The sequence below is a fragment of the Pinus tabuliformis genome, chromosome 9, assembly GCF_031772625.1.
Source record: "Pinus tabuliformis cultivar Carrire ecotype Pingquan chromosome 9, CPIR1, whole genome shotgun sequence".
Taxonomy (NCBI): domain Eukaryota; kingdom Viridiplantae; phylum Streptophyta; class Pinopsida; order Pinales; family Pinaceae; genus Pinus; species Pinus tabuliformis.
In genome coordinates, this window is record NC_142307.1 from 34,157,378 (window position 1) to 34,172,560 (window position 15,183).

General features: G+C 39.5%; 1 protein-coding gene across 1 annotated transcript; it reads left to right on the plus strand.

The window, feature by feature from the left end:
• The first annotated feature begins 288 nt into the window (after nt 1-288).
• LOC149146987 (DNA damage-binding protein 1-like) lies at nt 289-14,940 on the plus strand. Its single transcript, XM_089438055.1, has 3 exons — nt 289-551; nt 6,214-8,370; nt 14,016-14,940. Exons 1-3 carry the CDS (start codon nt 289-291, stop codon nt 14,938-14,940), a joined length of 3,345 nt encoding a protein of 1,114 aa, XP_089294181.1.
• Nucleotides 14,941-15,183: the final 243 nt, after the last annotated feature.

The window sequence follows — 15,183 nt, forward strand, 5'->3', positions numbered from 1 at the left end:
GGGACTACTCAAATGTGGGCATTTCATTAGAGAAGATTGTATATATATATATCTAAAGGGTTTGTGGTTCTTGGAGTTCACTGGTTTATTGTCGTGGAAGAAAACTTCCTTTCTTGAGGTTCACTGGTTTGTTGCGGCGGAAGGAGAATTTTCTTTCTCAGAGTTCACTAGTTTGTTGCTGCCTCAGGAAAATTTTCTTGAGGTTCAGTCGTTTGTTGCTGCGGAGTTAGGAGAGCAGAAGCACTTGTTGCCGTTAACCCGAGGCTAGCTCTTTTCAAGGGGTAGAAGATGAATATGTGGAACTACGTTGTAAGTGTCCATAAGCCCACTGCTGTGACTCATTGTTGCGTGGGAAACTTTACTGGTCCGCGCGACATTAATCTCATCATTGCAAAAAGCACCTGGATTGAGATCCATTCTCTCTCCTCTCAGGGTTTACAAAAAGTTCTACAAGTACCAATCTATGGCCGAATCGCAGTGCTTGAACTGTTCCGACCTGCTGGGGAGCAGCAGGATTCTCTTGTTATTTCCACAAAAGAATGTTGGAAATGGTAATTTCAACTTGCAGATTTTTCCGCTGCGATGCGATCGCAGATCGCATATCGCACTTTCCCTCGTCACCCTTCGCTGCATACTTGTATTGTCTGCGATGCGATCGCAAATCGCAAATCGCATGATTTAAAGGTTATAGAGGCGGTGACACATATTTTCTCTTCTTGCGATGCGATGGTGTGATAAGCATGCATTAAATTCAAATAGGATATTTTGAGCCGTGTAATAAATGATATTTACTAGGGTTGGTAAATGTAGGTGAAATCTTAAATTTTACTATTTTTTTATTTTCACGGAAGTATGGAAAAGCAACACGTATTGAAAAGATATTTTGTGTTGTTCAGCATATATAAAAGAAAATGCAAGAGCAGAGACGAGTAGTGTGTAGAGAGTATTAGCAAGAAGAGCTCTTTCTTCTCTACAACGCACAGCAGTGCTGAAGATATAATTTTCTGAGTTTGTGGAATCAGATTCTGGAACTGAAGTTCCTGTTGTAAATCCCTCTGAGTTGAGGAAGACAAATTCTGTAACAGTTTTTATTATTGTTTTATAATAAAGATCCTGTAGAAAATCAGAGCGTTGTTCTCTGTGATATTTGTTTGTTGTGTGTTTGAAATCAACAGAAATTTCCATCATGGTATCAGAGCTAGTCTAGGCACTCAGTGATTCAAAAACACAGAGTTTGTTTTTTCACTGTAGGAGCTGTAAGAAGCTTATTAAGCAAGAGAAAGTTTTTGTTTTTTTTTTTTTCAGTCAGTATCTCTTCTTTATTTTTTACAAGTTAAGATGGCAGATGCTGGAACTGGTTTGACGAATCCCCAACTGCCATAGTTTAATGGGAAAAACTACAGTTATTGGTCCATAACAATGAAAGCATTGTTTGCTTCTCAAGGAATATGGGAGCTGGTTGAAACTGGCTATGCTGAACCGGAAGATGCAACAGCGTTGGCTGCTTTAACAGCAGCAGAAAGAGACCAGTTGAAGAGTGACAAGAAGAAGGATGCCAAAGCCCTCTTTTTCCTCTTCCAATCAGTGCATGAAAGCGTTTTTCCGCGGATTGCAGCAGCAACAAAATCCAAAGAGGCCTGGGATATTCTCAAAACTGCCTATCAAGGCATGGAGAAGGTGAAGACTGCAAAGTTGCAGATGTTGAGGAGAGACTTTGAAAATCTCAACATGAAGGAATCTGAAACAATAGATTCATTCTTCACTCAGGTTATTGCCTTAATAACCCAGATAAGGTCTCATGGTGAGATTCTTGAAGAAAGAAGGATTGTAGAGAAAATCTTGAGATGTTTACCCTCAAGGTTTGAATCTATTGTGGTAGCAATAGAAGAAACAAAAGATCTCTCACAGTTCACAGTAGATGAGCTGAGTGCTTCTCTTTTGTCTCATGAACACAGACTGAGTAGAGGAACAGATTCCTCTTTTGAGAAAGCATTCAAGACTCAGATGTCTTTTGGCCAAGGAAAAGGTCGAGGCAGAGCAAATAACAGAGGTCGTGGAAGAAGCCAAAACAGAGGCAGAAATTATCCTGCAAGCAGAAGCGGAAGGAGCTGCAATCAGAACCAAGATGAAGGTTCAAGCAAACAGCAAGCTCATGGACAAAGGTATGATAAATCCCAAGTCCAATGTCATTATTGTAAGAAATATGGGCACTATGCCAATGAATGTAGGAAAAAGCAAAGTGACATGAATAATAGGCAGAATGCAAATTTTGCAAATGAAGAAGATAAGAACCCAAAGAATGTGCTGTTAACATGTAACATAGCACAAGACAAACAAGAAGATTTTTGGTTCTTAGACTCAGGTTGTAGTAATAACATGACTGGTAATATTGAAATGTTTTCCAATCTGGATGAAAATGTGAAATCTGAGGTAACAACAGGGACTGATGATAAGATAACTGTCAAGGGTAAGGGCAGAGTCAGTATTCGAGCAAAAAATGGAGAACAGATGATTGTGCCAGAGGTATACTATGTACCTGGTCTGAAATGTAATCTTTTGAGCATTGGACAGCTCATAAACAAAGGTTACAATGTGTTTTTGAAAGATGATTTGTGTACAATTAGAGACATACCTCCAAGCAAGAAGATCATTGCACAGGTGCAGATGACCAGCAATAGAATGTTTCCTCTCAAACTCAGGGCAGATTTGAAGGAAGGCAGAACTATTGCGGCTGTAACACAAGAAGTCTTTCAGGAACAAGTGAAAGATGTGAATTGGTTGTGGCATTTGAGATTTGGACATCTCAATTTCGGAGGCCTGAATCTGTTGCACAGAAAGGGAATGGTAAAGGGATTACCATTGATCGAGAAACCAGACAGCCTTTGTGAAGGCTGCATCTTGGGCAAGCAACACAGAGAAAGCTTTCCAGCAGGAAAGAGTATAAGAGCAAAAGAACCATTGGAAATTGTTCACTCCGATGTGTGTGGACCGATGCAAACACCATCATTTTCCGGAAATAAATATGTTTTAACTTTCATTGATGATTACACCAGAAAGACATGGGTGTATATGCTGAAACAAAAGAGTGAAGTGTTTGAGAAATTCCGCCACTTCAAAACTCTTGTTGAGAAGTAGTGTGGGCATTATATCAAAGTGCTCAGAACAGATAGAGGAGGAGAGTACATCTCACAAGACTTTCTGCGTTTTTGCAGAGAGAATGGCATACAAAAGCAGTTCACCACAAGGTATACACCTCAGTAGAACGGTGTTGCTGAAAGGAAGAATAGGACCATTCTTGACATGGTCAGAAGTATGTTGAAGGCAAAACACTTGCCGCATGAGTATTGGGCAGAAGCTGTCACTTGCGCAGTTTACATCTTGAATAGATGCCCAACTAAAGCTGTCATGAACAGAGTACCAGAAGAAGCATGGAGTGGTCAAAAGCAAACTGTCACTCACATGAGAGTATTCGGTTGTGTGGCATATGCACATGTACCGGATCAGCTAAGAAAAAATCTTGATAGTAAGGGGGAGAAGTGTGTCTTTATTGGCTATTGTGATGAGTCAAAAGCATACAAACTCTATAATCCATTCACCAAGAAATTAATAGTAAGCAGAGATGTGCAGTTCATTGAAGATGAAGCTTGGGATGGAAGCTTAGAGAAGACAGTGAATGTGAAGACAATTGTGTCTCACGAAGAAGAAGAGGAAGGGACAGAAGCAAATAATTCTTCCTTGGTGGCTCCTCCTACACCACAGCAAGTACAACAAACCACACCACAATCTGGAATTCGAACAGCCTTAAGAAGTCAAGGAAGTGCTTCTCCAAGCACAACACAGGGATCAGAAATACCCTCAAGTTCGGATGGAATTCCTAGCACACCAAGAAGACCAAGATTCAGAAATCTGAATGAGATTTATGAACAAGGAGAGGTAAGTAACAATACCGGTCTGAATTCATTATTCGCTTTATATTGTCATGTTGATGACCCAGTCCATTTTGAAGATGCTGTAAATGAAGATAAATGGATTGAAGCAATGAATGAAGAAATTGGTGCAATTGAGAAGAGTAAAACATGGGAGTTAATGGACCTCCCTGAAGGCAAAGCTTCCATTGGAGTTAAGTGGGTCTATAAGACCAAAAGCAATGCTGAAGGTAAGATTGACAGACACAAAGCAAGACTTGTTGTGAAAGGCTACAAGCAGCAACAAGGCAAAGACTATGATGAAACCTTTGCACCAGTAGCAAGGATGGAAACAGTCAGAACAGTGTTGTCTATTGCAGCACAACACAAATGGAAGATTTATCAGATGGATGTTAAATCCGCATTCCTGAATGGAGTATTAAAAGAAGAGGTTTATGCTGAACAACCTCTGGGCTATGAAGTTGAAGGCCAAGAGCATAAAGTCTGCAAACTCAAGAAGGCTCTTTATGGGCTGAAGCAAGCTCCAAGAGCATGCTACAGCAGAATATATGCTTACCTGGTTGAGAATGGGTTTCATAAGTGTGATGGTGAACCCACACTCTACATAAAGGATAATGACGGTAAGATTCTTATTGTTGTTTTATATGTAGATGATTTGATTTTTACAAGCAATGATGCTTCTCTCATTGCTGATTTTAAAGCAGTCATGAAAAGTGAATTTGAAATGACTGACTTGGGTTTCTTAAGATATTTTCTTGGAATTGAAGTAGACCAAAGTGAAAATGGCGTTTTCATTTCTCAAGATAAATATGTAGAAGCAGTGTTAAAGAGATTTAACATGCAGAACAACAAAGCTGCTGTGACTCCAACTGTAATGGGGTTGAAATTGACCAAAGAAGACAACAGTAAGGATTTTGATCCAAAACTATATAAGAGCATAGTTGGTAGCCTTATGTACTTGACTGCAACTAGGCCGGACATTATGCACGCTGTGAGTTTAATTTCCAGATTTATGGAAAGACCGAAAGAGACTCATTGGCAGGCAGCCAAGAGGATTCTAAGGTATGTGAATGGAACGAAGGGGTTTGGTATTTTATACTCCTCTTCTGAAAGTTTCATGTTGACAGGTTACACTGACAGTGATTGGGCTGGAAGTGTTGATGATAGGAAAAGCACATCAGGATATGTGTTTCATATGGGATCGGGAGCCATCTCATGGGCTTCCAAGAAGCAACCAGTTGTGGCTTTGTCAACAGCAGAGGCAGAATATGTGGCAGCAATAGCAGCAGCATGCCAGGCAGTATGGCTGAGAAGAGTTCTTAGAGATTTGTGTCATGAACAGGAAAATAACACAACCATTTACTGTGACAATAGCTCAGCAATAGCATTGTCTAAAAATTCTGTTTTTCATAAAAGGACAAAGCATATAGACACCAAATTTTACTTCATACGTGAATTGGTTAACAATGGTGAGATTGTTTTGCAGCACTGCAGAACAGAGGGTCAGTTCGCTGACATCTTGACAAAACCATTGGGAAAGAAAAGCTTTGATCATTTAAGGAAATTCCTGGGTATGCAGAAAAAACCCAGCAGTTAAAATTAAAGGGGAGTGTTGGAAATGGTAATTTCAACTTGCAGATTTTTCCTCTGCGATGCAATCGCAGATCGCATATCGCACTTTCCCTCGTCACCCTTCGCTGCATGCTTGTATTGTCTGCGATGCGATATTTGCGATGCGATCGCAAATTGCAAATCGCATGATTTAAAGGTTATAGAGGCGGTGGCACATCTGTTCTCTTCTTGCGATGCGATGGTGTGATAAGCATGCATTAAATTCAAATAGGATATTTTGAGCCGTGTAATAAATGATATTTACTAGGGTTGGTAAATGTAGGTGAAATCTTAAATTTTACTATTTTTTTATTTTCACGGAAGTATGGAAAAGCAACACGTATTGAAAAGATATTTTGTGTTGTTCACCATATATAAAAGAAAATGCAAGAGCAGAGACGAGTAGTGTGTAGAGAGTATTAGCAAGAAGAGCTCTTTCTTCTCTGCAACGCACAGCAGTGCTGAAGATATAATTTTTTGAGTTTGTGGAATCAGATTCTGGAACTGAAGTTCCTGTTGTAAATCCCTCTGAGTTGAGGAAGACAAATTCTGTAACAGTTTTTATTATTGTTTTATAATAAAGATCCTGTAGAAAATCAGAGCGTTGTTCTCTGTGATATTTGTTTGTTGTGTGTTTGAAATCAACAGAAATTTCCATCAAAGAATACAAGTTGAGTGTTGTTCAGTGGAATAATAACGGGGGCCGTGAGCTTATTACCAGGGCTGTCGCAAATGTCTGGGATTTTGTCGCAAATGTCTGGGATTTTGTCGCGATCCCTGTCAAGAGTGGACATGAGATTGGTATGGTTGATCCGGATTGTCGAGTCATTGGACTCCACCTCTGTAATGGCGTATTTACAATTTTAGCATATGATGGTGTTGCAGGAGTTACACACGCTTTCGATATCATGCTGGACAAAACTGTTGAAGTTGTGGATATCAAGTTCTTGTATGGTTGTTCAAAGCCCACAATTGCTGCGCTATACCAACAAATACTCAGTTCTATGAATGGAGATGAACTGCAAGTAAGAACATACGAGGTAGATGTAAAAGGCAGGGATTTTAAGGAGATGCCCTGGTCTGTGCCCAATTTAGACCATGGTGCCTGTATGTTAATACCTGTTCCCATGCCTTTAGGAGGTGTTATTATTATTGGTGAGAAGACCATTGCTTATTTCAGTCCCTCTCCCTCTGTAGTATTCAAAGCTGTTCCCACACCCAACTCAATGACTATCATTCAGGCTTATGCCAAAGTCCATGATTCTCAATATCTGCTCGGTGACCACATGGGTCACCTTCACTTGCTTTCTCTCATTCATGAAAAGGGAACAGTTACTGGTCTCAATATAGATCTGCTAGGTGACACATATGTTGCTTCAACAATCTGTTATTTAGAGAATGGATTTGTGTACATTGGGTCTGATGAAGGAGATTCACAACTTGTCAAACTGCATCTTCCCCCGGATTCTATATATGGATCAGTGGGATTTTCAGTTGTGGAAACATATGTTAACCTTGGTCCAATCGTGGACTTTTGTGTTGTTGATCATGGTGGACAAGAACACGTCGTGACTTGTTTTGGAGGATTCAACCATGGCTGCCTTCGCATTCTCAGGAGTGGCATACGAATCAACGAGCATGCAGCTGCAGAGTTTGCAGATGTAAAGGGAATGTGGCCATTACGAGCTTCTTCGACTCGTGACGATTTCGACACTTATTTGGTGCTGAGCTTTCTTGGTGAGACTCGTGTACTTGCCATTAACTCAAATGATGAGCTAGAAGAAACACATGAAATACAAGGATTTGTCCTTCATGCTCCTTCCTTATTCTGTCAAGATGCTATTCATGACCAGCTTGTTCAGGTAACAGCAAGTTCTGTGAGATTAATGAGTGCGTCTTCTGGACAGCTATTGTCTGAATGGAGAGCCCCCACCGCCACAGGATTGTCTATAACAGTAGCCACAGGTAGTGCTACCCAGGTTTTTTTGGCCGCTCGAGGGTGTAATATTGTCTACTTGGAAATTGGAGAGGGATCCCTAACACTGAAGGGACATAAAAAGATTGAGTATGATGTATCTTGCATGGACATAACTCCTATTGGTCAGGATAGTAAACGGAGTGAATTGGCAGCTGTTGGACTATGGAAAGACCAAAGTATCAGAATTTATTCTCTTCCTGATCTGAAACTCATTCAAAGTCTCCAATTTGCCGAGAATGTTGTTACCCGGTCTGTTTTATTTTGTAAATTTGAAGGGATTTCATACTTGCTGTGTGGGCTTGGGGATGGGCACTTATATAACCTAACATTGAATGTGAGCAGTGGGGAGCTTTCTGACGGGGAAAAGAAAAAGATTTCCTTGGGTACCAAAGGAATAAATCTGAGGACTTTTCGTCATGAGAATGCAACGCATGTGTTAGCGTTAGGTGACAGGGCCACAGTTATTTGCAGTAGTAACCTGAAGTTGGCGTATAGTAATGTGAGTGTGGGAGAAGTTAATCATATGTGTTCTTTCCATTCAAAATCTTTCCCTAACAGCATTGTGATTGTAAAGGAAGACATGCTTTCTTTTGGTTCAATCGATAATATTCAGAATATTTACATCTCATCAGTTCATCTCGAGGAACACCCATATCGTATTTGCTATCAAGACAAGTCTGGAACATTTGCCATCTGCAGCATGAAGTATGGTTATGATGAAATGCAAAAACACTTCATTCGTCTCTTAGATGAAAAGACATTTGAAAATATTTCATCATATCCACTGGATATGTATGAAGAAGGTTGTTCAATCCTCAGTTGCTCATTTACAGATGATCATAACACTGTCTATTGTTGTGTTGGGTGATGGAAATTTCTGTTCATTTCAAACACACAAAAATAAATAACACAGAGAACAACACTCTGGTTTTCTACAAGATCTTTATTATAAAACAATAATAAAAATTGTTAGAGAAAATAAAACTATTACAAAATAGTCTTCCTCAACTCAGAGGGATTTACAACAGGAACTTCAGTTCCAGAATTTGATTCCACTATCTCAGAAAGTAATATCTTCAGCACTGCTGTGCGTTGCAAGAAGAAGAAAGAAAACTTCTTGGCTAATACTCTCTACACACTACTCGTCTCTGCTCTTGCATTTTCTTTTAATATATACCATGAACAACACAAAATATCTTTACAATACGTGTTGTTTTTTCCCATACTTCCGTGAAATAAAAAAATAGTAAAATTTAAGATTTCACCTACATTTACCAACCCTAGTAAATATCATTTATTACACGGCTCAAAATATCCTATTTGAATTTAATGCATGCTTATCACACCATCGCATCGCAAGAAGGGAAAGGATGTGCCACCGCCTCTATCACCTTTAAATCATGCGATCTGCGATATGCGATCGCATCGCAGACAATACAAGCATGTAGCGAAGGGTGACGAGGGAAAGTGCGATATGTGATCTGCGATCGCATCGCAGAAAAAAGATCTGCAGTTTGAAATTACCATTTCCAACACTCCCCTTTAATTTTAACTGCTGGGTTTTTTCTGCATACCCAGGCATTTCCTGAAATGATCAAAGCTTTTCTTTGCCAATGGTTTTGTCAGGATGTCAGCTAACTGTTCCTCTGTTCTGCAGTGCTGCAAAACAATCTCACCATTGTTAACCAATTCACGTATGAAGTGAAATTTGGTGTCTATATGCTTTGTTCTTTTATGAAAAACAGAATTTTTAGACAATGCTATTGCTGAGCTATTGTCGCAGTAAATGGTTGTGCCCTTTTCCTGTTCATGACACAAATCTCTAAGAACTCTTCTCAGCCACACTGCTTGGCATGCTGCTGCTGTTGCTGCCACATATTCTGCCTCTGCTGTTGACAAAGCTACGACTGGTTGCTTCTTGGAAGCCCATGAGATGACTCCTGATCCCATATGAAACACATATCCCGATGTGCTTTTCCTATCATCAACACTTCCAGCCCAATCACTGTCAGTGTAACCTGTCAACATGAAACTTTCAGAAGAGGAGTATAAAATACCAAACCCCTTCGTTCCATTCACATACCTTAGAATCCTCTTGGCTGCCTGCCAATGAGTCTCTTTCGGTCTTTCCATAAATCTGGAGATTAAGCTCACAACGTGCATAATGTCCGGCCTAGTTGCAGTCAAGTACATAAGGCTGCCAACTATGCTCTTGTATAGTTTTGGATCAAAATCCTTGCTGCTGTCTTCTTTGGTCAATTTCAACACTGCTTCTACATATTTATCTTGAGAAATGAAAACGCCATTTTCACTTTGGTCTACTTCAATTCCAAGAAAATATCTTAAGAAGCCCAAGTCAGTCATTTCAAATTCACTTTTCATGACTGCTTTAAAATCAGCAATGAGAGAAGCATCATTGCTTGTAAAAATCAAATCATCTACATATAAAACAACAATAATAATCTTACCGTCATTATCCTTTATGTAGAGTGTGGGTTCACCATCACACTTGTCAAACCCATTCTCAACCAGGTAAGCATCTATTCTGTTGTACCATGCTCTTGGAGCTTGCTTCAGCCCATAAAGAGCCTTTTTCAGTTTACAGACTTTATGCTCTTGGCCTTCAACTTCATAGCCCGGAGGTTGTTCAACATAAACCTCTTCTTTTAACACCCCATTCAGGAATGCAGATTTAACATCCATCTGATAAATCTTCCATTTGTGTTGTGCTGCAATAGACAACACTGTTCTGACTGTTTCCATCCTTGCTACTGGTGCAAAGGTTTCATCATAATCTTTGCCTTGTTGCTGCTTGTAGCCTTTCACAACAAGCCTTGCTTTGTGTCTGTCAATCTTGCCTTCAGCATTGCTTTTGGTCTTATAGACCCACTTAACTCCAATGGCATCTTTGCCTACAGGGAGGTCCACTAACTCCCATGTTTTACTTTTCTCAATTGCACCAATTTCTTCATTCATTGCTTCAATCCATTTATCTTCATTTACAGCATCTTCAAAATGGACTGGGTCATCAACATGACAATATAAAGCGAATAATGAATTCAGACCGGTATTGTTACTTACCTCTCCTTGTTCATAAATCTCATTCAGATTTCTGAATCTTGGTCTTCTTGGTGTGCTTGGAGTTCCATCCGAACTTGAGGGTATTTCTGATCCCTATGGTGTGCTTGAAGAAGCACTTCCTTGACTTCTTAAGGCTGTTCGAATTCCAGCTTGTGGTGTGGTTTGTTGTACTTGCTGTGGTGGAGGAGGAACCACCAAGGAAGGATTATTTGCTGCTATCTCTTCCTCTTCTTCTTCGTGAGACACAATTGTCTTCACATTCACTGTCTTCTCTAAGCTTCCATCCCAAGCTTCATCTTCAATGAACTGCACATCTCTACTTACTATCAATTTCTTGGTGGATGGATTATAGAGTTTGTATGCTTTTGACTCATCACAATAGCCAATAAAAACACACTTCTCCCACTTACTATCAAGCTTTTTCCTTAGCTGATCTGGTACATGTGCATATGCCACACAACCGAATACTCTCATGTGAGTGACTGTTTGCTTTTGACCACTCCATGCTTCTTCTGGTACTTTGTTCATGACAGCTTTAGTTGGGCATCTATTCAAGATATAAACTACGCAAGTGACAACTTCTGCCCAATACTCATGCGGCAAGTGTTTTGCCTTAAGCATACTTCTGACCATGTCAAGAATGGTCCTATTCTTTCTTTCAGCAACACTGTTTTGCTGAGGTGTATACCTTGCGGTGAACTCCTTTCGTATGCCATTCTCTCTGCAAAAACGTAGAAAGTCTTGGGAGATGTACTCTCCTCCTCTATCTATTCTGAGCACTTTGATATAATGCCCACACTGCTTTTCAACAAGAGTTTTGAAGTGGCGGAATTTCTCAAACACTTCACTCTTCTGTTTCAACATATACACCCATGTCTTTCTGGTGTAATCATCAATGAAAGTTAAAACATATTTATTTCCGGAAAATGATGGTGTTTGCATCGGTCCACACACATCAGAATGAACAATTTCCAATGGTGCTTTTGCCCTTATACTCTTTCCCGCTGGAAAGCTTTCCTTGTGTTGCTTGCCCAAGATGCAACCTTCACAAAGGCTGTCCGGTTTCTCAATCAATGGTAATCCCTTTACCATTCCCTTTCTGTGCAACAGATTCATGCCTCCGAAATTGAGATGTCCAAATCTCAAATGCCACAACCAATTCACATCTTTCAGTTGTTCCTGAAAGACTTCTTGTGTTACAGCTGCAATAGTTCTTCCTTCCTTCAAATCTGCCCTGAGTTTGAGAGGAAACATTCTATTGCTGGTCATTTGCACCTGTGCAATGATCTTCTTACTTGGAGGTATGTCTCTAATTGTACACAAATCATCTTTGAAGAACACATTGTAACCTTTGTTAATGAGCTGTCCAATGCTCAAAAGATTACATTTCAGACCAGGTACATAGTATACATCTGGCACAATCATTTGTTCTCCATTTTTTGCTCGGATACTGACTCTGCCCTTACCCTTGACAGATATCGTATCATCAGTCCCTGTTGTTACCTCAGATTTCACATTTTCATCCAGATTGGCAAACATTTCGATGTTACCAGTCATGTGATTACTACAACCTGAGTCTAAGAACCAAAAATCTTCTTGTTTGTCTTGTGCTATGTTACATGTTAACAGCACGTTCTTTGGGTTCCTATCTTCTTCATTTGCAAAATTAGCATTTTTCCTATTATTCATGTCACTTTGCTTTTTCCTACATTCATTGGCATAGTGCCCATATTTCTTACAATAATGACATTGGACTTGGGATTTGTCATACCTTTGTCCATGAGCTTGCTGTTTGCTTGAACCTTCATCTTGGTTCTGATTGCAGCTCCTTCCGCTTGTGCTTGCAGGATAATTTCTGTCTCTGTTTTGGCTTCTTCCACGACCTCTGTTATTTGCTCTGCCTCGACCTTTTCCTTGGCCAAAAGACATTTGAGTCTTGAATGCTTGCTCAAAAGAGGAATCTGTTCCTCTACTTAGTCTATGTTCATGAGACAAAAGTGAAGCACTCAGTTCATCTACCGTGAACTGTGAGAGATCCTTTGTTTCTTCTATTGCTACCACAATAGATTCAAACCTTGAGGGTAAAAATCTCAAGATTTTCTCTACAATCCTTCTATCTTCAAGAATCTCGCCATGAGATCTTATCTGGGTTATTAAGCCAATAACCTGAGTGAAGAAGGAATCTATTGTTTCAGATTCCTTCATGCTGAGATTTTCAAAGCCTTTCCTCAACATCTGCAACTTTGCAGTCTTCACCTTCTCCATGCCTTGATAGGCAGTTTTGAGAATATCCCATGCCTCTTTGGATTTTGTTGCTGCTGTAATGCGCGGAAAAACGCTTTCATGCACTGATTGGAAGAGGAAAAAGAGGGCTTTGGCATCCTTCTTCTTGTCACTCTTCAACTGGTCTCTTTCTGCTGCTGTCAAAGCAGCCAACGCTGTTGCATCTGCTGGTTCAGCATAGCCAGTTTCAACCAGCTCCCATATTCCTTGAGAAGCAAACAATGCTTTCATTGTTATGGACCAATAACTGTAGTTTTTCCCATTAAACTGTGGCAGTTGGGGATTCGTCAAACCAGTTCCAACATCTGCCATCTTAACTTGTGAAAAAATAAAGAAGAGATACTGACTGTAAAAAAAACTTTCTCTTGCTTAATAAGCTTCTTACAGCTCCTACGGTGAAAAAACAAACTCTTGTTTTTTTAATCACCGAGTGCCTAGACTAGCTCTGATACCATGATGGAAATTTCTGTTCATTTCAAACACACAAAAATAAATAACACAGAGAACAACACTCTGGTTTTCTACAAGATCTTTATTATAAAACAATAATAAAAACTGTTACAGAAAATAAAACTATTACAAAATAGTCTTCCTCAACTCAGAGGGATTTACAACATGAACTTCAGTTCCAGAATTTGATTCCACTATCTCAGAAAGTAATATCTTCAGCACTGTTGTGCGTTGCAAGAAGAAGAAAGAAAACTTCTTGGCTAATACTCTCTACACACTACTCGTCTCTGCTCTTGCATTTTCTTTTAATATATACCATGAACAACACAAAATATCTTTACAATACGTGTTGTTTTTTCCCATACTTCCGTGAAATAAAAAAATAGTAAAATTTAAGATTTCACCTACATTTACCAACCCTAGTAAATATCATTTATTACACGGCTCAAAATATCCTATTTGAATTTAATGCATGCTTATCACACCATCGCATCACAAGAAGGGAAAGGATGTGCCACCGCCTCTATCACCTTTAAATCATGCGATCTGCGATTTGCGATCGCATCGCAAATATCGCATCGCAGACAATACAAGCATGTAGCGAAGGGTGACGAGGGAAAGTGCGATATGCGATCTGCGATCGCATCGTAGAAAAAAGATCTGCAATTTGAAATTACCATTTCCAACATGGGGACAGCTTATCGGTATCCTGATCAGGAAACTATATTTAAGAAGGGCCGAATTTTGTTCTTTTCGGTTGGAAACAGACAACTGCGTCTGGTTACAGAGAAGGAGACAAAGGGAGCTGTATACAATCTCAATGCTTTTAATGGAAAATTAGTTGCAGGAATCAACGAAAAGATTGACTTGTACAAATGGATGATCCGTGATGATGTTTATAGGGAGCTGGAGTTTGAAAGTGGACATCCCGGGCATGTGCTTGCACTCTGTGTAAAAACTCGTGGGGATTTTATCTTAGTTGGTGATTGTGTACAATCTATGTATTTGTTGGTATACAAGAATATTGATGAGAGGGGAGGCATATTAGAAGAGAAGGCTCACGATTATAGTGTAAACTACATGACTATTGTAGAATTTCTGGATGATGATACGTACGTTGGTACAGATCAGAAAGATTTCAACATTTTTGTGGTGAAGAAAAAGAACGATGCTGCAATTGATTCGGAAGAGGAAAGAAAATTGAAACTTGAAGGTGAATACCATCTTGGAGCTCTTGTTAACCAGTTCAGGCGTGCATCTTTAGCTCAGCCCTTGCCCTTGTATGGGAATACCATTCCTACAGTAATATTTGGAACAACTAATGGTATGATTGGTCTTATCGCATCACTTCCAGAGGAGCAATATCAAATTCTTCAAAAGCTGCAAATGCATCTTGTGAACGTAATAAGAGGAGTAGGAGGCTTAAACCATGAGCAGTGGAGGTCATTCAACACTGTTCACACAAGAAATGTGAAACAGTTGCTGGATGGCGATTTGATTGAGTCTTTTCTGGATCTCAATAGCCAAAGGATGAGCAAAATTGCAACTGCCATGACCATTCCTATTGATGAGTTATGCAAAATGGTGGAATACCTTGCCAGCTTACATTGATATCTTTTATTTTATTTTTTTATCCAATGTACTTTTGAAATAGGAAAAATTATTTTGCTTGCGGTTTGTTTGGTGCCGTAATTGGTTAGGAGAACTGCTTTTGAGTTACATATATTGAATATGCTTTTTGGGTTACATTTCAATTATTTTTTATCTAACATCTAACCCTGATGATGTAATTATTTGTTTTGAGTTATCATTTGTTAATATAAGAATATGTTTTTCGGGTTACAGTTTAATTAT